The sequence below is a fragment of the Podarcis cretensis genome (assembly GCF_951804945.1).
Source record: "Podarcis cretensis genome assembly, chromosome: 13".
In the NCBI taxonomy this organism is placed as follows: Eukaryota; Metazoa; Chordata; class Lepidosauria; order Squamata; family Lacertidae; genus Podarcis; species Podarcis cretensis.
Window position 1 is genome coordinate 4,740,241 of NC_137182.1, and position 27,070 is coordinate 4,767,310.

The 27,070-nt window shown below is 41.6% G+C and overlaps 2 protein-coding genes across 6 annotated transcripts in view; one reads left to right on the top strand and one right to left on the bottom strand.

Annotated features, from left to right (window-relative positions):
- INVS (inversin) overlaps nt 1-23,157 on the top strand; it is a gene marked incomplete at its 5' end in the record, with an annotated part of 61,729 nt that extends 38,572 nt beyond the window's left edge. For 2 of the 3 annotated variants that reach the window (XM_079949318.1, XM_079949317.1), the window contains 9 exons: nt 3,270-3,425; nt 4,413-4,642; nt 5,771-5,877; nt 10,130-10,342; nt 14,019-14,320; nt 15,834-16,599; nt 20,036-20,271; nt 20,916-20,996; nt 22,862-23,157. In XM_079949318.1, the coding sequence (XP_079805444.1) occupies nt 3,270-3,425; nt 4,413-4,642; nt 5,771-5,877; nt 10,130-10,342; nt 14,019-14,320; nt 15,834-16,599; nt 20,036-20,271; nt 20,916-20,996; nt 22,862-22,995 (2,225 nt within the window). In that variant the 3' untranslated portion in view covers nt 22,996-23,157. The remainder of the gene's footprint in view (nt 1-3,269; nt 3,426-4,412; nt 4,643-5,770; nt 5,878-10,129; nt 10,343-14,018; nt 14,321-15,833; nt 16,600-20,035; nt 20,272-20,915; nt 20,997-22,861) is intronic. The other variant, XM_079949319.1, reaches the window with a different exon arrangement.
- A 1,006-nt stretch (nt 23,158-24,163) lies between these two features.
- The window catches only part of TEX10 (testis expressed 10), a 50,943-nt gene continuing 48,036 nt past the window's right edge, over nt 24,164-27,070 (bottom strand). For all 3 annotated transcript variants that reach the window (XM_079949406.1, XM_079949405.1, XM_079949404.1), the window contains exon 15: nt 24,164-24,376. In XM_079949406.1, coding sequence (XP_079805532.1) covers nt 24,263-24,376 — 114 coding nt within the window. In that variant the 3' untranslated portion in view covers nt 24,164-24,262. The remainder of the gene's footprint in view (nt 24,377-27,070) is intronic.

Genomic DNA, 27,070 nt, shown 5'->3' on the forward strand with positions numbered 1-27,070 from the left:
ACATGGTAGATTCAATTATGTTCTCTTTTCTGTGTTTGGTCGGTCTTGGTGTGAGTCTTGCACTCCATCTGTCATCCAACTGCTTCATAGTTCAAAGTTCCACAGAAAACCACTGAACTTTGGACTTCACACCACTGGAGAGGGTGCCCTGGAGCTGTCATGGCTCTTTCCATCTCACCATTCTAGTGAGAGCTTCAACAGGAGCACCAGCAATGTCAGATTCCACAAGTCTTCCACCAGAGCATAACAACTAGTCCTCTATCTCTGCAAGTCTAACAGTTACTTCCTGTCCACGCTTGACCAGAAAGTAATCTGATAACTCCTCCTGCAGCTGGAAAACAACTAGCCCACTCTGTGGCAAAAAAACACAGCAAGGGTATGCCTCATGATGTATTGAGACAGACCAATGGCTGTCATGGCTTCATGAAATCCTGAGCTGGCCCTACTAAGGCAACCATAGAACTACAATCTGGGGGCACTCCAACACCACATCCGTGATCACCTTTACAAGGTCACACAGTGCAGAAGGGTGGACGTTACACCAGCAGAATCACTGTTCTGCCTCTGTCTCTCTCTTTCCTTTTACCAGTAACAACTTTTCAAAGCTGGTACCTAAGCAAACTGGCTTTCTGGCAAGGAAGATGGAACTCCTGTGGATGATGGCAACTCTACTAACACTGTTCTCTTGACCCTCCAACCTATCTTTGTACCTGAGCCAATACAGCTAGGTGAACCCAGGTCAGCCCAGTGTGTCCATGCCTTAGTAATGCATTCCAGATTAGTCGCCTCATTCACAGTTGCCATGATTGTGATTAGGCCACTTCCATGGGTGTCGGTCCATGAGGTAGGTAGGTGGACTATATCACCATCTAATGTATGAAGGCAGGAAATGCAAATAGTGCTGAGGAGTGCACAGCCCCTTTGAGTCGTGCCTTCATCCAGGATAGATCTCTTAGTCTTTGCTTCACATGCTATTTTCTCTTATGGTTCATCTTGCATTTCCTGTGAACACAAGGGAGTGACCTTTTTTATCCTTGTAGATTCAAGAATGAAGGCAGCTAAATACTGGAAACTTCCTAGAGCCCTCACTAAATTGGGATGACATGAAAGAAAATGACAAGTGTCACTAGTGGAGAAACTTGCCCACCAGAGCAGACTTTTCATACATTTATCAAATCCATATTTATTCACAAATATTTGGTTGTTGTTGTTGTTGTTTAGTCATTTAGTCGTGTCCGACTCTTCGTGACCCCATGGACCAGAGCACGCCAGGCACTCCTGTCTTCCACTGCCTCCCGCAGTTTGGTCAAGCTCATATTGGTAGCTTTGAGAACACTGTCCAACCATCTCGTCCTCTGTCATCCCCTTCTCCTTGTGCCCTCCATCTTTCCCAACATTCCAGGGAGTCTTCAGCTTTACGATCTGTCCTTCCAGTGAGCACTCAGGGCTGATTTCCTTAAGAATGGATGGGTTTGATCTTCTTGCAGTCCATGAGACTCTCAAGAGTCTCCTCCAGCACCATAATTCAAAAGCATCAATTCTTCGGCGATCAGTCTTCTTTATGGTCCAGCTCTCACTTCCATACATCACTACTGGGAAAACCATAGCTTTAACTATATAGACCTTTGTCAGCAAGGTAATGTCTCTGCTTTTTAAGATGCTGTCTAGGTTTGTCATCGTTTTTCTCCCAAGAAGCAGGCGTCTTTTAATTTCATGACTGCTGTCATCATTCTGCAGTGATCATGGAACCCAAGGAAGTAAAATCTCTCACTGCCTCCATTTCTTCCCCTTCTATTTGCCAGGAGGTAATGGGACCAGTGGCCATGATCTTAGTTTTTTTGATGTTGAGCTTCAGACCATATTTTGCGCTCTCCTCTTTATATTATTAATTAATATTATTAATATTATTAATATTTGGTAGTCATCAATTATTTTTCTCAACCAACAGTTAGCTATACAAGGACCACCTTGGGTGCCCAGCAAGTTCTAGAAAGTTTGCTTTTAAATATTTTACATGTATGTGCTGAAGTACACCAATGGAAGGTCCCACATTGTTGGTAATCATTAACTTTTGACCTGTTGGTACTTGATTTATGCTCCCCTCTCCCAAAAATGATGATGATCTGTCTGTAAAAGAAATAAAAACCATTTAATAAGTGCAGAACCTTCCACTTGCTGATGCTTATTTTCGCTTACCTATTCTGCTCAAATGCTTTCCTCCTCAGCCAAGTTCTCTTACTGAATGGACGTCAACTAAAATAAAAGTGTTTAGGGAGTGGCAAGCTGCAGGTGCAGCAGTTCTGCACTCCTACCCAACCTTTAGACACACTCTCTCACTCGGGGAAGTTTTACTGTTTAATCACACAGAATTTCCATAATCATGTCTCATTTGGCAATTTTATATTTGGAAGAAGTTAGGCTAAAGTATATAATATCCAGCTGCACACGTTTCCAAAAGGGTCTGTGATACAGATGCTAAGAAATTTGCTTAGTTGAACCCAGATCTACCATTGCATTTGAGTCCATTCAATTCAAGTTTTAATAGAATTGCAAGACATTTGTTATTGTCTAGCAAAATGATACCAAGGGAAAAGAATGTCGATTAGTATCGTAGGAGCAGCACAGGGGCAGCTTTATAACTTTGCCGTCACTATATACAATGGAGAGGGATCTAAGTGTTGGTGGAACAAAGGTTTCATTGTGACCAGCTGGCTGAAGAATCTCTTCAGTCACTGTGACTCCCTTCAAGAAAAATGAGCTTACTAGGAAATACTGAACAGAGGCTTGGAAGCAAGTTGCCTGCGTCAGAATGAATGATGGAGGGGGAGAAACCAGGCCTTGCTGACATAGCTGCTCCTTTATTTAAATGTATTGTTGCAAACATCTCATGCATCAACCAGTTGAGTAGTTTACTGCCTTGTGCTCCGCAAGTGTAGTGCTGAAAAACAGGATCTGGAATGTACAGCAGGGTCAGACCATGCAGCCAAGTTCCTGCAGCAGGTGGCATTTTTGCCAGACTTCTTTTTTTCTAAACAGCCAGTAACCCGATTAGATTCTTTTCACCAACGTAACTTAAACTGTTTCATCAGCTAGTGCAATTTATTTAGTGATAGTATTAAGAACGCATAAGCTGTATGCATAAGTTAAAAAATAGGTGGAAGGTGAGTGTAAATCCCCCTTCTTGCCATAGTGTTTAAATTTTGTTACATTCGCAATTCTAATTGCTCTCATCTAATTTTTACATGCCCTGTTTTTTGTCCATCTTTCAGCATTACATGCTGCTGCCCTTTCTGGCCATGTCAGCACCGTGCAATTGCTGCTAAAACACGATGCCCAGGTAGATGCTGCTGACGTCATGAAACACACTCCCCTATTCCGTGCCTGTGAGATGGGACATAAAGAAGTGATACAGACTCTCATTAAAGGTCAGCTGTGACACATTTATAGACTTGTTCATAGAAACACTGCTGTCTTCAGTTTTTGAAATGAAATAAACAGTAATGACAGACAAGAAGAAAGTGAATCCCCAGTTGGCACAGGAAGAGAGTTGAAAGAAGGTATTTATCATGCATCTACATTGAAAGATCAGGGCAGAAAATTAGATCTTCCACCAAAATACTTCCTAAAGCTACGTTTGAGGTAAATTTGGATTACGCTGATCCTTTAGATTGATAACATTAGATTAATGTGGAAGAAGTTGCCTCTGAGTTTTTCATTGGCTGTTTGAACAGTATTGATATGTCATGTTTTAAAACTAACTGAGAGGGACAGTTTGTCATTGAGCCTAAACTTCACATTTGACCCAAAGCTAGTTTTGGAATTTGTTTCTGAAAAACTCCCTCTCTCCATTAACTCCCATAAATAATATTGGAATTGGCTTCCAGCCAGGGATTTTTGGTTAGGCAATCTTTAATTCTAAAACTTTTCCTAGTCTTTGCAAATCATCTGTCATTGTGTTAGATGTAGTGTTGCCTTTTTGGAGCCAACAGGCAAAGTTCTGTATACTCTACTAAAAGAATTTGACAGTCATATACAATCAGAATTCTTCACCAAGAAAAACTGAATTTTATATAAATCAAGGAAATATGGATAGTTTAGCTTATTTTGTAGTTGTTACTATTTACCTAGTTTATATTGATTTTTCTAATCATGGAGAAGAAGAGGAGCTATGAAGCCCATATACTTTCAAGAATAGCTTCCAAGCCCATGTAGGCTAGAAGCATGTCTGTGTTTTAATTAAGACCAGTGTTTTCAGGAAGCTGAATTCTGTGGCTAGTTCTGTCTTTTGTGTTGCTGTGGAACTGTGGCACTCCTTTTAGACTGTTTCTTGTGTTTTGTACAGTTTTATAAGCTGCTGCTAGAATCAGGCGTCATACAGCATTGGATAATCAAAAAATCTATTATTGTTGCAGGAGGAGCAAGAGTTGATTTGGTTGACCAAGATGGCCACTCTCCCTTGCACTGGGCAGCTCTGGGAGGAAACCCTGATGTTTGCCAGATATTGATAGAAAATGAAATAAATCCAAATGTACAGGATTATGCAGGTAGAACCCCATTGCAGTGTGCTGCCTACGGAGGCTACATTAATTGCATGGTGGTGCTGTTGGAGAATAATGCAGATCCAAATATTCAAGATAATGAGGTACATGTCTCCTTTTTTGTGCCTTTGTAATATGAGATGAAAACTGTGCCATTCAATCTTACTTTTTCTTACCACTGTTAGAGATAACTTGTCTTTGCGTTGTTACCAAAATGTGAATATGACCAAAGATGGCGTCCCCTTGGGGGATCCTTGTCCCCATCTCATACTGTCACATTGCATGATGGACTTGCCACGTGAACTGAGGCAAGCCCCTAGGGAATTTTCCTAGCCGCCACCACCACCAGTGACTTGGGATGAGAATGAGAAGGATGCCTCACATTACGTGCAAATGGTAGTGGAAAACGCAAATGGAATGAGTGCCATACAGTGACCAGGGGCAGTTTCATTTCATTGTGCCAATAATTTCCCCTAGTTGCTGCAGCCACAATATAGGCAGGGCTGGCCCACCCATGAGGCAGGCTGAGGCAGCCATCTCAGGCAGCGGAAGCCCAAGAGGCAACCACCACCCCACCACCATTGGCACCCTACCCACCCCACTGGCAGAGAAGTGGCAGCATTGGTGGTTTCTGGTGAGATCATGTGCACTCCATGAAATCTCACCTGAACCTGCCATCATTGCCCTGCCTTTAATAATAAGTAGGAGAAGGACATGTGGATTTTTAAAAACAATTTAGACGAGTAAAGAATTCTATTCAGTTTTTAATTAGCTACATAGTTTAATTTTAAAGACAGCATCTGATGAAGAGCATCTGAGCTCAGCACACCAGGATCTGATGGTTTCTGCTAGAAGATCATTGATACCCACTTGCACATAATTCAGTTTGCAATTAATATAATCCTTTGAAATTAGCACCAGCAGTTCTCATTGTCTGTTGGGAGAGAGAACAGGAAAATGTTTTCTTTTAATCCTTCCCAGTTTCTCAGCAGCTTTCGATACCCTCAACCATGGTATTCTTCTGGAGTGGTTGTCCAGGTTGTCCATTTTGTGATACGCCTCAGGTGGCAAAATGTCTTGGGCTAGCCCTGGTTTTATATATATTCAAAATATTGTGATTTGAATTTCGCTATAGTGCTGACATACCGACAGATCATTTTTATATTTGCACTGAAGTTTCAGAATGTAAAGCAATTATTTTACATACTTTTCATGTGCCCTACTGATCATAGGGAAGGACAGCATTGCATTGGTTGTGCAACAATGGCTACCTTGATGCTATAAAGTTGTTGCTGGGATTTGGTGCTTTTCCTAACCATATGGAGAACAACGAAGAAAGGTATTGAATAATTTGTCTACTATCTTTATGTTCCTTCTTCTTGTTTGTTTAATGCAAGGTGGTATAACATTGCAGATTAGGAAGCCACTGGTTTGAATTTTGTCCCTCATGATTTATTTTTTTTAATGTTTCCTCTTCCATTGGAGAAGAGAATTCAATTGGAGAATCAATGGGAGATAAAATGGAGGGAGGTACTTGGATAGGAGTGAGGCTCAACTTTTCTCCAATTTGGGGGTCTATTGGGGAACCAGAATTGCCTTGTGTCCTTCAGATCCTTGCTGTTTCCCTGATAAGGGATGGGTTTTTAGGTGAGAACTATATTTGCACAAATTATGCAAAGCATCCCAATATGACGATTAACAGCCTGATTCTTAGATTTTAAAGTCACATTATGCAAGTTGAGATTCCATGAGTAACCTTTCATATGCAAAATACTCTCCTGGAAGCAATGTGATTAATGATAAAAAGAGGGCTAAGCAGACCTGTACTGTGATAAAATTAATTGACCACATTTTAGATTGGAACTTTAAAAACTATTGATTGAACTAGTTAGCTGTAATATTTAAAAACAGATATAAATGTTTATAGATGTTGTTTTTCAGAAGAGGCCATTCCAAGACTCATCTTGGATCTTGACATTCAAATCTCTGTGCTCTCTTCTTTGTCTTATAATTTCTATTGACATTTCAGTTTGAGACACTCTAATCTGACTATCAGCCAATCACCATGTGGCAAGTCCAATTTGGTTGGCTTTGTCTCTTTTCTTCTGTATTTTCCTGTATTGTGTCCTTCCTGGTTACCATCAGGAAGAACTTTAATTTGACCATCTTGTGCACTGACACTAACGGTTCAAATTGATGTATCATGTATGGATTGGTTTTGTCTGTAGCAGGTAACTTTAAGCTTGCAGACACCTTTGCCTTGCATGACTGTTGTGCATCCTGTTTGTATAAATCTATGGAATGGGTACTGGCTATTGTCAAGACAAGTGGACTTGCGCAGAATGTGTGCAGGAAACAGCTTTTATTGAGTAAGCTTTAAAATAAATGTAAGGTAAAGGTACCCCTGCCCGTACGGGCCAGTCTTGACAGACTCTGGGGTTGTGCGCCCATCTCACTTAAGAGGCCAGGGGCCAGCGCTGTCCGGAGACACTTCCGGGTCACGTGGCCAGCGTGACATCGCTGCTCTGGCGAGCCAGAGTCGCACACGGAAACGCTGTTTACCTTCCCGCTGGTAAGCGGTCCCTATTTATCTACTTGCACCCGGAGGTGCTTTCGAACTGCTAGGTTGGCAGGTGCTGGGACCGAGCAGCGGGAGCGCACCCCGCCGCAGGGATTCGAACCGCCGACCTTTCGATCGGCAAGCCCTAGGCGCTGAGGCTTTAACCCACAGCGCCACCTGCGTCCCATAAAATAAATGTAAATGTATATAAATATTACATATATATTCAGCCCAGCAGGAAAATACTATGGAGTGCTTTTGTTGAAGACCCCAGTCATTCCACACACGCCAGTTTACACACACACACACACACACACACACACACACACACACATTCCATAGCCAATGAATTCTCATTGGGCAGTTGGTTTGTTTTCTAATTGTACAATTTAACAGCCAAATAACACAAGTTCTTATCCCAAACTACTGTTTATACAGAAGGCGATAAACAGTTCAAGGTAACCAGAATGTTTTATAATGTGAGGGAAGTCCTCTCTTTTCATTTTTATCCCTGTACGTGATAAAGCTGTTCCATTCAGTTCAAAAGGAATCTTGTGCTTTCAGACCTTGAGTCAATTTTATGTTGTTATTTTATTTTTCCACATGTACTATTTGCCTTCCTTTATTGTACCAAATTGTGAGAGAAGATTCCTAAATTGCACAGGGCTGGACTAGATGATTCTTGGTCCCTTCCAACTGTACAATTCTGTTAATCTAATTTCTTCCAGTATCTTGTTATTATAAGCTTGGCTGCTAGTAGAAGAGAATTCATGAAAGGTTTAAACTGTAATTTAATGCTGTCTCAATGAAAAGGATCGAGGAAAGCCAGCTGGATATTTAGATACATTTTGTCCAGTAAGTGCTTTTAATTGGACCAATACTTCCTCCCGGAACTGAGCCACTTTTCCACGTGTCCACTACATGTGTTGATTAGAACCTAACATTTCACACCCTCTCCAACATTTTAGTGAGGAGGAGGAGCTAATATGGGCTACCCATACCAGTGTGAGATGCCATTTTTGCATTATTTCAAGTACTGCCCCTCTCATCAAGGCCAGGACTGATTTCACAGAAAATTTCCTCCACATTGACATCCACATCTCTTCATTGATAGTCATCTGTCCATCACCTTCCCACATCCACCTTAAACCATCTAATATAGAAACACTAAGCTATTTTTCAGGGCTTACGTGACCCATGCTTTCTCAACCACAATACTTCTCCTGCAATTCAAATGGTGGATTTTATTTGCAATTGTATTTTAATGTTTACATACTTCAGGAAAAAACACAAGATTTTTTTTCAAGAAAAAGAGCCTGCTACAACCTTTTGCTTTTCGATGGACACGCTACTTGCACATTACATTAAAATCCTGGATTTCTTAAGTGTTTTCTCTTGGCAATATTCTCATCCCCAAAAGAAAAGCAATAATAAGTTCAAAATTAGCCATGAAATCCTTTCAAAATGAGCCAGTCTTTCTCTATTATCTGAATCCAGAGAAATCTCTAGAGAGACATGCACCACAACAGACCCCAAAACAGCTTCCCTTTCAATCAGGAAGTACCTTCTTTGTTGTGTGGAGAAGGGACTTCCTGGGTCATGTGACTTTGGGGTCTTCCCTTGGGCTGACATCTCTCAATTACTCTTTAGCACTCATCAGTTACACTCTGACTTTTTCCATTGGCTGAAAACAATGAAAGGTGGGAGCAGGCTCTTACAATGCAATTGCTTTGAATGGTGCCTGGGCATTTTGCCGCATAACTTTGATTCTACAAAGGCTGCAGATAGTCTTTTAAAAAGTAAGGCTCAGAGTCCACAGTCCCTCCTGACTCTGGGCCTGGTACACAAGTACCCCCTCAGGATTACACCAACACTGTAATCTTTTTAGGCTGCAATAACTGGAAACCGTTCAAGCAGCTGTACAAAATGGAGCTAAGGATATATCCTGTTTTTCTGCTGAATTCCGTTAGGAGTCCAGATTCAAGTGGATGATAGTGATCTTATCCTTAAGGTGCAGGTCACAACAGGGTGCTGAGGGTTCCAACTGATCATTCAGGATCCTTATGAAAAAGATTCCTTGTCAGTTGAAAAGATTCCTTGGTTAGCACTTCCTGAGTACTGTGACGGCAGATGAATGATTTGATTAATAAAAGCTTCTTGTATCGATTGGAATCATTTTATCTACTTCTTTGGGGCAACCCAGATGAGTGGGATACAAATAAAAAAAATATTATTAGTATTATAAATGCCTACTTTTAAATCACAGCTGCTCTTGAAGTTCTCACCTCTTCTTTTCAAAGTTTCAAAGCATTTGGGCATTTCACAGCACAATCCTATGCATGTCTGTTCAGAAATAAGTCCCACTGACTTCAGTGTATTAGACTGAAACCTCTGCATTCACACTCTTCTTTTATATCTGCTGCTATAGAATAAAATGATACTATTCTGTCCATTTGGATAAAGCTAGCCTTGAAAGCAGGCTGTGAAGATGTAATGGCTCTTGATTATTCAATTGCACCTGCACTGATTTCTAATTTTGTCCTGTGGGTGCTGCTGACTGGCTGTGGGAAAATACAGCATGGGGGCAGTTTAGCATGTTGGGGAGTGTTTATGCTGCCATTTAATGATGGACCACATGGTTTGAAGATGTAGTGGCCTCTGGTTCCAACGGCTGCTACAGCTGATGGCAGTTGGAAGCCCCTTTCCAGCCTGTGCCCCAAATACATGGCAAGGAGGGACCTGATCCCACCTGCCCATACACCCCTGCTGCACCACCATCAATTTCTCTGCCAGAGAAAACAAGGAAATTGCAACACCAGTTGCCTTCATTCCTTGTTTTGTCAGCGAATCATTTTCCCTGCTCTTCACCTCACAAGTGCAAGCAACATCAGATCAGCATAATTAATCATATAATACTACAATATTCCGAATCCAACAAAGCAGTGGTGCTGATGTACTGTTAAAATATTGTTAATTACAATATTTCCTTGTCCTGTGGTTCAAATACGTACTAATGTTTTATTACTTTTAGGTACACGCCACTCGATTACGCCTTGCTGGGAGCTCATCATGAAGTAATTCAGTTCATGTTGGAGCACAGTGCGCTATCCATAGCTGCCATACAGGACATTGCAGCTGTAAAAATCCAGGCCGTCTATAAAGGATACAAAGTTAGGAAAGCTTTCCAAGATAGGAAAAATCTTTTAATGAAGCACGAACAGCTGAGGAAGGATGCCGCAGCCAAGTAAGTGGCGCACATGTGCAAAAAACCCCAGCAAATAACCTCTTTAAAATGAAGTAATCCCTGAATACCATTGTACAGAAAATCTGCTATTTCTGCTGTTGCTTTTTCCTGTGGGTTTTCTTCCTTTGGCTTTGGATTTATTACTTTAAAACAGGGGTCAGCAAACGTTTTCAGCAGGGATCCGATGGTCCCCCGTCCCTCAGACCTTGTGGGGGGCCGGACTATATTTTGGGGAAAGAATAATGAACTATTTCCTATGTCCCACAAATAACCCAGAGATGCATTTTAAATAAAAGGGCACATTCTACTCATGTAAAAACATGCTGATTCCTGGACCGTCTGTAGGCCGGATTTAGAAGGCGATTGGGCCGGATCTGGCTCCTGGGCCTTAGTTTGCCTACCCATGCTTTAAAAGGATAGGCATAAGAAGGAGACAACAATAATCAAGTTAAAAGCTACAGCAGCAAATAATGAGATGGTTTAAAAGGAATGCCTCTGTAGAATTAGTGGAATAGAACACTAGGAGTGCCAGAAATGGTAGGAATGGGGAGTAAAATAATATTAACAAACTAATAAATAACATCAACTCCACCTATAGATATAAACTTTTGAAATAACAGCACCTATGTATGTTAACTTACACATTTTATTAATTTTAATAATAAGTGTATTAGGCAAGGACAGCAACAATAAAGGAAAGTTTGCTGTGAATAATGCATCTGAATTCAGTGAAGCTTTTGAGTTAGAATTCTTTAACAGATTTTGATACAGTGGTGCCTCGCAAGACGAAAAGAATCCGTTCCGCGATTCTCTTCGTCTAGCGGTTTTTTCGTCTTGTGAAGCAAGCCCATTGACGGCTTAGCAGATTAGCGCTATTAGCGGTTTAGCGGCTTTTAGCGGCTTATCGGCGATAAGCGGCTTAGCGGCTTAGAAAAAGGGGGGGGAAAGGGGGAAAAACCCGCAGGAACTCGCAAGACATTTTCGTCTTGCAAAGCAAGCCCATAGGAAATTCGTTTTGCGAAGCACCTCCAAAACGGAAAACTCTTTCGTCTAGCGAGTTTTCCGTCTTGCGAGGCATTCGTCTTGCAGGGCACCACTGTACTGTTGTGTTGTGACTCACTAGACACTAGGAGTGACCCAATACAGAAACTATTTTTTCCACTTTGGATATTTACAGTAGCCTTCCATGAGTTTCAGGGTTCAGGTCTGAAGCAGAGAGGCGGAGATTCTCCACACAGTTTAGAACTTTGCACAGTCAGGCTTCTGACTCATCCAGTGCACCTTCAGGTGTACAGGAGGCTCTCCAGACCTTTGCCCTGAAGCCTATATTCTGAAGGCAATATTCTCCTGCTCATCCTTCCATAGTTACACATGAGCAAACAGAATGCCCAAATAGGCCTATAATCTTGTTCCAGTTTAGCAGCAGGGGCCTCTAGCCCTGGGAATGCATCATGCCCAGTCTGTTTGGGTATATTATTTAATGATGACCTGCACAGTAATGTGACGTACCTACTACAGTAGTATCTCGGGTTACATATGCTTCAGGTTTCAGACACTTCAGGTTACAGACTCCGCTAACCCAGAAATAGTACCTCGGGTTAAGAACTTTGCTTCAGGATGAGAACAGAAATCGTGCTCTGGTGGCACAGCGGCAGCAGGAGGCCCCATTAGCTAAAGTGGTGCTTCAGGTTAAGAACAGTTTCAGGTTAAGAACGTACCTCCAGAACAAATTAAGTACTTAACCCGAGGTACCACTGTACAGCTATTTCTTGCATCGGGCCTACTTGATCATTCCCCCGCACAAACCAGGCGATGATTGCTTGGTTGTGTGTACATATATACATGAGGGTGGAGGTATGGAGAGGGAGGGAGGGAGGGAGGGAGAGAGAGAGAGAGAGAGAGAGAGAGAGAGAGAGAGAATATCACAAACACAACTCGACTGAGGCTACTGTTTTCCTATTTCATGCTTCTGTTAAGAGGCTCTAGCTCACAAAAGCTTGTAACAAAATACTAATTATTTGTGGTCTTTAAGAAGCCACGTGACTCTTCGTTGTGTTGAATTGCTCTGTTAGCCAGCCTGCCAGATGGACTCTGGAGTGACAAGGCTAAATCTTCTACTGCCGCTGAATGTACCTTGCTTGTCTTGTTTCCTTTATGGAATGATGAGGGGAGCCCTCGTCTGTGTGCCTCTTTGAAAGAGAAGGAAATAATTGTGCTGTGAATAGCAAGGCCTAATTTATCAGATCAAAATGGCAGACGGATCTATACTGGGTACGAGACAGACACCCATATGCTTTCTGCTTGGTGATACTATTATTTGAGAATGAGCCACTTCTGTCAGTGCCAAAGGCTGACTGCTGAAGTGCCTCAACCTGCCCAGAGTACAGTCTGTGGCTCAGTCAGCAGCTTTTCATGCGCCCAGATTCAATCAGCTGCTTGATAAGATAGCAATGACAGATAAAATTCAGGCTTTTCCTTGACACCTTGTACTGACTTCACCTCTTGCTGTTACTTGTGAATCACAACAACTGATAAAGGCATGCCACATAACTAGCCTGTCATTTATCAGCAGTCTGCAACCCATGCTGCAGCATTAAAAGTTTAAAATATCAGGGCTACATGTCCATTTTATAGTTTTTTTTTTGTTTTGTTTTTTTACTGCAGCTAGGGTATTTTTGGTCATGGTGCATAATTTATTTATTTAAATTAAAATATTAATAAGCGAGCATCTTGACATAGGGTGATATATAAAACAATAGCATCAAAATATACAATATAGTGAAAACCAGAATACAATCAAGTCATCAAAATTTACTTAAGAACTGCAAATTATGTACGTTTTGCCTGAAGCGGGGGGCGGGGAGCGTGTTCCAGAATGTGAGTGCTACCAGAGAAAAGGCCCTTTTCCTGGTTATTACAACCCCCCAAACTGTTCCCACAGGATAATGACCCCATCCACAATAGGCAAAGTGCTTAATTCCCAGACACAGGAACCACCCACTCACAAGATTCACCTTCTGTTTCCTGGCACCGGTCCAGCCCACCAGTAGATTACTGGTCCAGTGCATTAACACACCTGACTCAGATGATAGAGGACAAGGGAAATACTGGTGATACTGTCCTCCCAAGTTTCCTCATGACTGCCTCATATAGTAGATGTTAAATAGCATTGAGAACAAGATGGCACCTAGTGGCACCCGAAAGCACAGTCACCCAGTGTTACAAAATCTCTAAAGCTGATGGTGAGAAGCAAAGGGGGTTCATCCTTTCCATCCAGCTTCCTGCTGAGTTCTCAGCAGCAGTATTGAACTGAGAACAGAGGAGCAATCCTGCACCTTCTCTCTTCTTTTCCAGGCTTCTTTTTAAAAAGGAAACATCTCTTTGTTTTCCCGCATTGCTCCTGGCCTTTCATAATTTTCTTACTGGTTAGGGGGGCAAGTCAGGACAGGGAAGGTAAGACGTGTAAGGCCCTTTAGTATTTTCCTTGTAATTCAACAGTGTGCTATAATTTTCATGCTAAAGTACTTTACAGGGTTGTTCATCCACTAGAGGAAAAGTGCGGTACAAGAGGGATTCTTGTTTGTTTGTTGTAAATTCTCCTGTTTCCAGGAGTGCCTTTCATTTTAATACTGTGCTTCAAACAATTTTAATGAACAGTATGAACTATTGCTTACAGGAAACGTGAGGAGGAAAACAGAAGGAAAGCCACAGAACTGCAGAAAGAAATGCGGAACTCCAGGTCCAGCAAGGGCCAAGTTCAGCAGCAGTTCACTTCTGAGACAGAGAAGAGTCCCTTGAGACTTCAGGCGGCGCAAGGGGATGATGCTCTTGGTAAAAGGCCTCCCTCTGGCAGCCTGTGTCAAACCCAAACAGGGAAAGTCAAGAGAAACTCAGCCACAGTCTTGCCAAACAAAGTGACTAGCAAGAACAAACATCACTCCGAAGAGCTGTTTGGCGAAGATCAAAAAAAGGAAATGGGTTTGTAATCTCAGTGTTGTTGTTGTCATCATTATTATTAAATTTATATATTTGATTTGTTTCATTATATTTCTATGCTGCTTTTCATTCAAATCAATCCCAAAGCAATAAATAACAGTAGCATGATAGAACATAATAGAACATCACAAGTAGTGCATAAATCATATAGAATAATTAACAAATCATCATATATTGCCCTTCTTCTGAAGATTATAGGGTGGTTTACAGTATAAAAACACAAAATCCATAATATAACATCACCAACAAACAGCACACACCCCAGACACATTAAGAAGGCCATAGATAATCAGCCAAAGGGGGAAGAGGAATGTTTTTGTCTGGTGCCTAAAGATATGCACGGCAGGTGCCAGCTGAGCCTCCCTGGGGAGAGCTGTCCCCAAAAGGCCCGTTCCCATGTTGCCATCCTCTGGGCCTCCCATTGATAAGGGCTGGTTGCCATTGAGTAAGGGATGGGCAGTCTAAGAGCAGCTCAGTCACTGTCTGGCCAGTGAGTTTTTGAGGCTCAGGAATAGGGTAGACTCATGGGTGTAGCCCGGATTTGTTAGGGGACACAGGCTTTATGTTGTGGGGGGGAGAGAGAACATCAGTTAAGTATTTTTATTGATTTACTTGATTTAGGGGGGACTGCTGACCCCAGCCCCCCTGGCTATACCGATGGGCAGAGTTCACTGCTTTATAGAACCACCTGAAAAATGATTGGGCAGTTGTGTCACGTGACCAGTGCAATGCCATCCCCTGGTCTTTTGCAGCACTTGTGTTGCAGCACAGCAGAGAGCAGGCCAACAGCTCCCCACTCCAACAAGGTGGCTGGTAAGAGCCCAGGGTGTCGTGGGTAGCTAGTCTCCAGTTTCAAGACTTCCGTTTCATTGCTTTGCTACCTTAATATCAAAAGAGGGTGAAATTCACTCTTGGCATCTCCAGAAGCATGGATTTCCTTTTGATATTTTGTGAGCTTCCCTTGCAAAGGATGTTCCTTTATTGGGGGAGATACAAGCCAGGGGGTGATTTTTGACCAGGAAACTTTGTATGTATATGCTCATAACAATTATATAATTAATTAAACTATAATTAAATTTCATAAGCTCTTATTGAATAGAATAAGGAGAATATGTGATTGCATGAATAAGTTCTGTATTGAATAGTTTTGATAATGCACTTCGTTCCATGAACTATTAGATCTGCAGGTAACATTATCAATGAGTATGAATTAAATTTTTAGCAAAAAGCTGTACATAAAACAGTTTTAACCTTTTGAATGCTTTGTTCTCTAACTCCCATGGTCTTTTTATTTTAGTTAGTTACGAAACATTTAAACAATGTTTTAATTTTAAAACTGGGTCTCCTACCTTGACTTCCAAAAATGATTCCCCTTGAATACAATTAAGCTTTTACATTTATCCTAACTGTATTGTGTCTCAGTATTCGTCAATGTGACTAACTGCTTTTAGGAAATTAGAATTATTTAAATTATTATTTATCTTTGTCTCCCAAGAAGTATCCAGGGAAAACAGCAAATGCAAGACTGTCTGCACCCCTTCCCGTTCCAGTAGAGAAAATGATGGGCATCAAGTTGTGTCTGCTAGCTCAAGCAAGAATGGTAAAAAGCACAAGGAGCCTACTGTGAGAGCAAATGCCACCTTCATGCATGCCAGGAAAAGGCATGACTCTAGCGCTAAAGCTGCCTCTTCTGGGGAAAGATCAGAAAATCCAAGTCAGTCATTAAACAACAGTATAGACCATTGTGAAGAAACAGGAGTTTGGGTTCAGAATAGTAAATGCACTGATGGAAGCACAAGGAATTCAAGACACTCTGAGATGGCCCTTAAAGGCACCCCACAGCAGCAGAAGGCAAAAAGCAAAGATGATGAGAAATGGTCCCGAGCTGGGTTCAGCAGACCTGGGAGTGCCAAAGTGAGAGGCGTGAATATCAGAAAGGACCTTTCAATTGCTGCTGTTACACAAACCGGTAAGGTGGCAAATAACAAAGTCTGTCCTTTGCTGGTCAATGATGCAAAGCTAACACCCAGCAGACGGGCACTGGACAATGGCCACGGAGACAGTGCAAAACCCAGCAGGCAAGCTCTAACGGCACCCAGGAATTCAGAACATCAGTTGCACTTTCTTCACTGCAAGAGCCCAGCTACTGAACCTGTCCCTTCAGAGGTCTTGAAGCAAGCGATTGAGAAGGAAAGGGCAAGAAAGGAGCTCTTCCAAAAGAAGAACTGTGCTGCTGAAATAATTCAGCGGGCTTGGAGAAGGTACTCATTTGTTTTGCTTTATTACAAATATTTTTGACCCTTCATCAGTATAGATACAGAGAGGGATGCAGAACATAAAATGAAGGCAACCAACCAAAACGTAAAATAAAGAGTACACACTAAAATACACCGTCAAACAAAAAAAGCAGTAAAAGCAACAGAGAATGTTTACAAAACTCAAAATGAGGGGACACTTGGCTATTCTTGTTTAGCTGATTTCATTTTAATTGCCACTTCTCATTTCATCAAGTCCTATACAGTTGTGGCTATACTTGAAGTTCTGGCATTCTTTGATCAACATGAAGCCAAGCTTGCAGTTGATATATCAAGGGCAGTGGACGGAGGCCTATTCAGTAGAAAAACAAGCAGAATGCATTAGTGCATCTCTTTTCATCATCTAGCCACTTCATGTATTAAAAGGACTTGTCAGTGAAGGATGCATGACTCAAATATCCTCTTTCCATGTTTTCAGATATCATGTGAAAGGGGAACGTGCATCTAATACGTTTTTGAGACAGGACTTGCCCTTGCAAGAAGCCATGCTGGCTTTTGCTTCAGCAAGACTTGGTCTTCTATATGCTTGGTTATTTTATGTTTAACAATACTTTCCACCAGTTTTGCCAGAACAGATGTTAAGCTATATGGTCTATAATTTCCAGGATCCACCTTTTTGTTATATTAGCTACTTTCCAGCCCTCAGGTATGGAGGTTGGATCTGGAGGATTAGTTACATATTTTTGTTAGAACGTCAGCAATTTCATATTTGAGTTCTTAAAGAACTTTCAGGTGGATGCTGTGCAGATCCATAGATTTGTCTGTTTTAATTTTGTCTGTTATGCCTAAAACTTCCCTCATCACAATCGTCTGCCTAAGTTCTTAAGACTTGCCTCCTGCAAGTTAGTTCAGGCACTGGGATCTGTCCAATATCTTCTGTTGTCTCTCTGTTGCTGGTTGGCTGCAGCCATTTTAGAAGAAGCCATGGCAGGAGTAGGGAGATAAACGTTCCCATGGGGAATAAATGGGAATTGCTAGCTTGTTACGCAAACGCTTGCCTAACAAATGATTTCCTGGGAGTGCATTGTCCATTAGGGAAGCATCTGAAGCTAAATCTGTTATCATACAATTTGATGGTGCAACTGCAGTTGGAATACTGTGTAAAGTTCTGGTCATGTCGCCTAAAAAATAATAATTGTAGAGTTGGAAAAGGTTCAGTAGAGGGAAACCAAAATGATCCAAGGGGATGGAGCGACTCCCCTATGAAGAAAAGTTGCAGCATTTGGGATTTATTCGTTTAGAGAAAAGGTAAGAGGCGATATGCTAAAAGCAGGCCTTTGCAGGGTAGTCAAGTGCAGTCATACCTTGTGTTGTGTTAGGTTCATGTTGCATCTTTTTGGCTTGCAAACCACGTTTGTATACTGCGTGTGTGCGCAGAAGCATTCTGCGCACTTTGCACATGAGCAGAAGAGGCACTCTAGTTATGGACTTTTCGGGGTGCAAATGGCACCCCGGAACAGATTGAGCCCGTAACTAGAGGTACCACTGTACACTTGCCTTGGGCCTTGGAGGACTAAGCTGGCCGGGGGTGGGGCGCCAGGGGCCAGCTGCTTTTTTTGTTCAATTTTATAACTTTATTCTAGTAAGACTTGTATGGGACTGGATAGAAGTATATAAAGTTATGCCTGGCATGGAGAAAGTAGATAGAGAAAAGTCCCCACCCCACTAGAACTCATGAACTTCCAATTAAACTGAATGTTGGAAGATTCAGAACAAACCCAAGGAACTGCTTCTTCACGTAGTGAATAGCAATGGCCACCAACCTAGATGACTTGATAAGAGAATTTGACAAGTTCATGGAGGAGAGGGCTGCCATTGGTAGCCAGCCATGATGGCTCTGCTCTGCCTCCACAGTTTGAGGCAGCAACACTTCCAAATACCAGCTGCTGGAAGCCACAGGAGAGGAGAGGGCGTGGGGGTTGAATTCTCCCTGTGGGCATCTGTTAGGCCACTTTGAGAATAGTCTCATGTCCTTAAGGTGACATTGTGGCATGCTGGCTAACCTAGGAGCGAAGTTCATTCCTTGCAATCCAAACATGGGCCTATCAGTAGATGAAACACAGTTAATGTCTAAGTTCGTGTTTTTTTCCTTCAAACTTCCTAGTCCCTGTTCTTTGCTGCCCTTGGTAATAATTTAATGGTAGCAAAGCAGATATAAAATGCATGCAAAGCGAACACCAGGTCACAGAAAACAGGTATCAACATTATTTTACCACATCCCATCATAAATACAAAATTAATGGGTGATATAGATCCAGATCTTCACAAATCTGTGTGTTGTCTAGTCCTTATTATTCGTCTTTGCCTTTCCTCTGAGCTCAACAACTACCAAAATAAACCGAACTTCATGAGCAATGTTTCCATGCAGGAGATTTAGCTCTTTTCATTCCAGTCCAAAAGGCAAGCAGGGGTTGCCAGTTAGCTACAGTAGACATGTTGTGGTATAACAACTGAGTAAGGTGGCATGTATTTCTATTACTAAACATAATTAGCAGAGATTTATGAGCATCAACAAAACCGAAATAATACTATTTTAAGAAAAACAATGCAAATCATGTTTTGGCGCTTTTAAAGACTAACAGGCTTCCTATGGCACAAATGTGCTTCAAAACCTGAATCACCCAATAGATTGTAGCTCAAAGGTCTGGGAGAAGAGCGCAGCATGGACACCCCCCAAAAAGACCCTCAGGAGGTGGGACCTGCTAGGCTGTTAGTCTGATTGAGTTTTCCCCCTTTCTGGATTGGCGGTTCTTCGTAATTAAGACAAAACATAAATACGTGCCTGGCAAGCTTAAAGTTTGATGTTAGGTATATCAAATTAATGGATCTTATTATTTAACTCAGACCTTCTTTTGCTGAAGAAACCTCTTTATCCCACAAAAGTGATCCAATTAACCATCTGGACTTAGTGGAGGAACGGGAAATCCACACAGGATTATTACACTTGCTATCGGCTTAAGGAGACTAACAGAAGAGATCGTAAAGGAAAAAGAGAAATTATACGAACAAGTTATGATGTGGTAACACCAAGATAAGACTGGATAGAATTATGAACTTTGTTTGGACTGATTGGGACTGATTTGGACATTAACGCAGTAATAAGAAGATGATCTGAATTCCCCTTTGGATCTTGAAGTATGGGTTCCCCCAACAAAATTTAAAAATTTGGCTTTGTAATTCGGAATTTATATGATGTGATTTAATTTGATGTGATTGGCCAGTTAATAAAAATTATTTAAAAAAAAACAAACAAAAGTGATCCAATTAAGGGGGAATTTTGTTTTCCCAGTTAATAATGAAGTGAAGAGGTTTATGGGAAACTTTAGGGTTGATAAGAGGACACTTAAAAATGAGCATTCCTCTCTTTCTTTTCTTCTTCCAGCTACCAGTTAAGGAGACAGTTTCTTCAGCTTTTTAGTGTCAAGCGGCTGTGCAAGGACAATGAAGACAAGTGGCAACAAGAAACAGCTGCCTTTTGCATTGAGGTTGCTTGGAGCAAACAGCTGAACCAAACCCCTTTGAAATCAATTTCCTCCAGCAAAAACCTTAAGTCCACGAACAAAAGCAACTCAGGTTTAAACTCTACACAGAAGCCATCCACCTTGAAGCAGATATACGGTAGGAAGGCATTTTCTTGGGTACTTATTTTGAGGAGTTAAGAATTGCATTTGTTTGTGTCATATTCCCCAACTAAAAATGTTGGAACATAATGCAGCTCCAGCATCATCAGAAGTGGATATACTTGTTCTACAGATGTACACTATCTGAATATATTTGAAACAGAGCTGGGAATCCACTGCCCACAGACTTCCCACAGCTCGCAGGAACCTCCTGCTCTTCACCCTGGCCATTTCCTGAGACGTAATTAGGCTTAAAAAAAAAATACAAAGCCTCCACTGGTGCGAGTGGAAGCTTTTTAAAAACCTAACTGGAGTTCAGGGTGTTGGGAGGGGTTTTTTGAGAAATTAACTCTTCCCTGCCTCACACACTGAGACCCCCAACAGCATAAAAACCCAAGCATCATTTAAGCTGTTCTGTCTTCCTGTTCAGGTGGCATTCTCAGAGGGCATTGCAGCGGGTCTTAAGAGTAAGGGTGGCAACAAAAAGGTTAAATGAGCATGCTAGCAGTTGTATTTACACTGTTCAGTTTTGTTATGTCCCCCTCTCTAAAGCTGAACAATAACTACAGTAGAACAAAGAGTGAAAAATGTAGAAATACAAGCACAAATGTTCACACTTGATTTGAAAACTTGTTCTTAAAGGGCGCTCTCAAGAGGGAAGAGTGAATCATCCAGTGAGACCTCCTTCAAAATACAAGCTTTCTGAACTACACATACTATCAGGTACTGCTTGTTGGCCTAAAAATCAAAATTGGTTGATAGCTGGTGTATCCTTAATTAAATGTGATATATTTCATTTAGAATCAGAATGGGCCAAACAACATGAGAAACAACTTCATTCCTTCGGTTTTATTGATCAGATCCATTCACTAGATTAGGGGGTGGACTTGCACTTTATTTCTTACTTGCTACAAAAGTGTGTAGATTTTGGATTAAACCAACAATCGGGAAACCTTCCTCAACAAAAGTCAGTCAATTGATTATTTGGAATTTCTTAACAATATGCTGTAGATGGCTGCAAATTACAGTGGTATTGTTCCTTATTATTAAATCGTACTGTAGGGTATTAATTCATTTTGATGACGCTGAAATGTTGATCTCCCTTTTAGTTTTCACCCTCCCAGTTAACTTGCTGTGACTGGAGGCCTTTGTAATCTCAGAAAGGTTCTTTGTTGTGCCCTCCTGAATATAGCTTGGGGATTTATCAAGACTTTTCACCTGCCAACTTTCACACAGCCATCTATGCAAGACCTTAAAACTTCCTCAAATGTTAATTCAACTTGTGCTGCCCCCCCCCCCAGTCTCCCCCTTCACTTTTCCATACAGTCCAATTGTAGGCATTGCAATTTCACGATGAATTTGCTTTTTCATAACTTGGTGATGAGTAAGACAGTGATAGGGATTTTGCCCAATCTGTTAAGAACAGTACTTTCATTCACCAGATGGTGACTCAGGAAACTTTTGCCCTGTCTAAAGATGACGGTACATTTTCCTTTAAGCATGAGGTTTTTCAAAGAAGTTCAGAACTGTCGGCAACCAGAGCTATATAGGGTGTATCTGACACGTTTCTAGAGCGAATTTGATTCTACTTGATATGTGTCACAGAAGTGATCTAAAAGGTAAACCAGCATTCCCTTTAAAAGTAAGGCATCTTGTTGAGAAGTGGAAGAATTCAGTTGGTGTGTAACTGCCAAAGGCAGATAACAATAAAAATCCAGTTTAATTTTCTTTTAAACTTCTGCTAAGCTTGATTTGGAACATGCTTTCAAAGCCCAGACCTCGCACACTTAGTGCGAGAATCTTTAAAAGGTAACTCAAGGTTCATCAGAATGTAATAAAAATTTACACATTTTTGACCTATAATAGAATATATTGCAACTTGGCTATACTTAGCTTTAAACATTGAAAAAATATGGTTGTGTTTGTTGCATTTTCCAATACCTGTATACAGCACTTCTTACTGGGGAAAGGAGTAGTGACTCCTCAAGTGAGAAATAAATTCAAGGTGCAGTATAACTAATAGTGGTAAACAGTACTATTTTTCTAGAAAAAGGGGTGCTTGAACTCACCATGAATGCCTCCCTTGTTCTCTTATAATGGCAGTGGCACCACCTTAGAGGTGCTGGAACTGAGTTTCAGCTGAAAAAAAAGCTCTAGTGGTAAATAAATTTTAAATAAAACTTTGCAGATGAGTATTATAATGGTAGTGTTTGAACACGATAGGCTAACCTAAACAGCAAGCAGAAATAAATGTACAGTGGTGCCCCGCAAGACGAATGCCTCACAAGACGAGAAACCCGCTAGACGAAAGGGTTTTCCGTTTTTCGAGGCGCTTCGCAAGACGAATTTCCCTATGGGCTTGCTTCGCAAGACGAAAAAACCACAAGACGAAGAGACTCGCGGAACGGATTCTTTTCGTCTTGCGAGGCACCACTGTAGGTTCCTCAAGAATGGTTTAATGGTTTTGGTTGGATGAGGCAGCTTTAAGTAGCTCTGTCTGGTGCTCAATACAAGTTTATTAATGAGAGAACTGTCGAGTATTTTCACTCCTCGTTGGCCAAACATACTAATTTGTAGTTGCTTTGCAGAAAATGGATTGCAGTACCTTTGCCTGCTGGAAAACAAAAGGAAATTTAGACCATTTGCATCCAGTATGAAACCTACAACAACAGTAAAAATGAAGCACACCAGATCAAGGCATGAAAGCAAGACTGACCTATAGCATAAGAGGAGAACCTATCAATTATATATGGACATATTAAAAATTACCTTTAATAGTATTTTCATCATTGTATTCACCTAAGTGATCATAAACAGTTCCAGATTCTGAAAACTTCCAATCTCGAAAAACAGTAAAATCCATTAAACTTTACATTATTGAAAACTTTCTGCTGAGTGAACTAGCAACAACTAGAATGCTCCCACTGTCACCATATAAATAAAATGAAAAAACACACAACCAATTTTCTCAAGGTTTGAGTAGAATTCCTTTTTTTAATCAGTAATATACAAGGCCCAAAAGGTTCACATCAGCCTGGCAGCTGAAATCCTCAATGATTTGCTCCTTCCTTCCTTCCAAAAGAAGCAGATCTGAACCAACAGTACTCAAGACACCTTGCTCAAAAGTAGTCACAAGTCAGCAGTTCCACGCTGACAGATGAAGTCATTATCTTTTGTCAAACCACTGCATTCGCCAAAATATCCAACAGGTTTTGCAGCTCTCTGCTAGTTTGGACAACTCTGGCTTGAACTTTGTGAACGATGAAATGAGCAAGGATGGCAAAATCTCAGGTTAATAATAAAAAGATAGTTAAGACAATCCTCAGTTTTATAAGAAAAATAATATGCAAAAGGATTTTTTTTTTTACTACATACATCAAGAATAATGTGTTACAAAACTTGCCTGGGGCTGGAGTTGGGAGGCCACCCAATGAAACTGGCATTTCTCCACAATCTCTTCATTCACTCTAGCCAACGTAGTGTTCACTCTCCTCCAAAAGCAGCTTTTAAAATGCCCTATATCCCTTAAGGGGTAGAGAGCAAGAACCTTCCTGCACAGTTCTCTTCTGGCCTCTGCATTAGCAGCATCCCTGTGAAAGTTCGTCCCTTGCATGCTTATGGGGCAGCTGCTATTTGCACTGGAAAGAAATCCCCCTTTGCACCAGCTTCAGACAAGGGATTTTCCTCAGGATCACAGCAGGAGGGAAGTGGAAGCTTCCCTTCCAGGCCTGCTGCAATTTCAGAAGTTGTCAGTCTTACCAGCAGACACGTTCCGCCTTTGAAACGCAAAGACACATTTTACATCATTTATAGTTGGCCCTTAGTGACGGCAGCAAGCTGCTCAGAACCAGCTGCTTTTGAATTTTTGGTACAAATACAGGAAAAGTAGCTTTTTACATGAAAAAGTCTTTTTAATGAAATGTAACTTCAATTTCCACAGAAAATTGACATTTTGCACTGAGACCCGCAATCAAATGCAGTCGTTCTCTTTAATATACTGTGTCAGCTGCACCAGATCCTGGGGGATGTGTGGCTAAGTATATATTGTAATAGTAATGGAGGTCTGTCAGCCACTGGTCTTGAGCTTCGCCACTCTTCAATACCTAGAATCAGAAAATAGAGTTACTGCTTGGAATTTTTCAACATACCCTTGCTTCTGACTTTTTAAAATAAATAAATATAGTTTTATTGATTTCCTATATATAACCATCACAAAGAGAGAGAAGGATACAAAAACAAAAAAACCCCTTTCCTTCCTCTTGGACAGATCAATCTAGTTAGGTTTGCCAGAGTCCCAATCTGTGATTTCGGTAGTTGCCATTCTTCGGGACTATCAGTAAAGTATTTTATAAAAGGATGCCATATTTCAACAAAATCGTCTACATCTTTTGTATTATTCAATGCATGCAATCTTTGTTAATTTTTCTGATACAGCAACAGCACATACATTCTGTTTCCAGTGGGAGGTAAGGTAAAAGGGTAAAGAACCCCTGGATGGTTAAGTCCAGTCAAAGGTGACTATGGGGTATGGCACTCATTTCGCTTCAGGTCAAGGGAGCTGGTGTTTGTCCGCAGAAAGCTTTCCAGGTCATGTGGCCGGCATGATTAAACCACTTCTTGCGTAGCGGGACACTATGATGAGTGCCAGAGCACATAGAAACACTATTTACCTTCCTGCCGCCGCAGTACCTATTTATCTACTTGCACTTTGATGTGCTTTCGAACTGCTAGGATGGCAGGAGCTGGGACAGAGCAATGGGAGCTCACTCTGTAGTGGGGATTCGAACTGCCGATCTTCTGATCGGAAAGCCCAAGAGGCTCAGTGGTTTAGACCACAGTGCCACCTGCGTTCCTCCAATGAGAGATACACAGATGTTCCAATCCTTTCCAATTCTGTGCCTCTAGTAGTCATGCCACTAATAAAAGTAATTAGTTCTTTATAACAAAGGTAAGATTGCCCTTCTCTAAAAATAGTTAACAATCCCAAACTTGGGGTACATTCCACATGGTGACCCATAATAAAGCTTATTCCTATAAACACCCTCTACCAGAAGGCTTTATGTGAACTGTGGTACCTATACTATTGCAGCCTCTTCAGCTCAATGGTGGGATAGTTTTGCGACTGACTTTCAAGTGTCTTCTGAATACATTTTTTAAGCCAAAAAGCCTGCTTAACATTTCTTGATCAGCCAGTCATTCTAATGATAATTTTGAATAGTTTTTATGGTGTTTTATTGTACTTGTATACATTATTGTAAACTACCCTGAAATTCTGCATTAGTTCTGTACAAGTTGGCAGTATATATTTTTATAAGTATCACAATTTCATTGGTTTAGATGCTTTTCATGAACTAGTGTTTGTTATGGAGAAAACAGTATTGCCATATTTATTTTCTCAAAGACAACTTGGAACTCCCATCTCTGAAAATATAAACACTGGGTACAACTTTTCAGGCTTCTCTCATGAAGTAGGCAGTTCAGGGAAGAGAAAGGATTACAGTTACGTAAGAAGAGTCCTGCTGGATCCGGCCTTTGGCCCTTCTGGTCCAGCATCCTGTTTCACAGTGGCCAACCAGATGCGTCTGGGAAACCAGCAGGCAAAATAGGAGCACAACAGCAACATTTGCCCCTTCCAGCAACACAGTTAATTGGAATTACATAAATTAGGCTCTTTCCTGGTATGCTGTGAAGAATTATTTAGGCTAATCAACAGCTGCATTTAGTAAATTAAAAGAAAATGCTTTTATAAAGCAACAATGTTTCCAAATTGTATCATTGTACTTGGACACTTCCCTAATTATCCCTTCAGGTGTTATAATGCAAACCGTGTCGAAGGTACCAGGCTATGCTTATTAAAGGAGAAATAACATTCCACCACTTTTGGTTGCTATTGACCCAAAGCTAATGATTTCATGGAGACAGGTTCACACACATACAGAAGTAACGACCAGCATCTGTTCATTCTAATAGTTCACTCCTTTTATTTTCAAACTAGATATATTGTATTTGAAACATGGAAAGGGCTAGCACTGGGATAGAATCCCCTTATAAAGGGGATTCTTGAGATATTGGGGGGGGGGGCTGCTTTTTAAAGCAAGTCCCCTTCAAAGCAGCAAGGACTAAGAGCTTCATATGCACCTGTCAGGGAACTGCCATCAGAGCCAGAGGCGGAGGGAAGGCTCCAGAGCGATGCCGGAGAGGGTCCCAGCAGGGAGAGAGGCAGCCCAGCTGCTGGGGAAGGAAATCAACGTAACACCAGGAGAGAAGGGGGGCAGATGGGGGAATCTGAGAAAAGGCTCCAGGACTCTTCACCGGAGACTAGTGGGGAGAGCACGGGTACTCCGCTGCCCATACCCTCCCTGCGCAGAAGACTTCCGCGCAGGGAGAGTAGGAGGAGACTTGGCGTCAAAGAACTTTTTTGCTGGAAGAAGTTTAAGAAACGCCCACTGACAGAAAGGGTTCAACCAGGCAACCAAGCCAAGAGTGGCGGGAACTTACACATGAGCAACCCCCTAGAACCATTACAGCACCCAGCAAGCAGACTTTGGCAGCACAGCCCTCACCCTCTGCAACTGGGAGCTGGAAGGACAGCTGCTTGCTCAGCCTAGAGGCCCAGTGGAGCAGGGAGATGCGCCTGGAGAATGTACACGCCCCTCAGGTGTGCCTTTCTCAATCTCATCCCTGTTTCTCAACAGGGGGGCCACCCCTTTACAGTCTGAAGCAGCCTTCTCCAACATGTTATCCAGGCATTTTGGAAACAATCCCCACCAACCCGAAGACGGCAACGATGGCCAGGA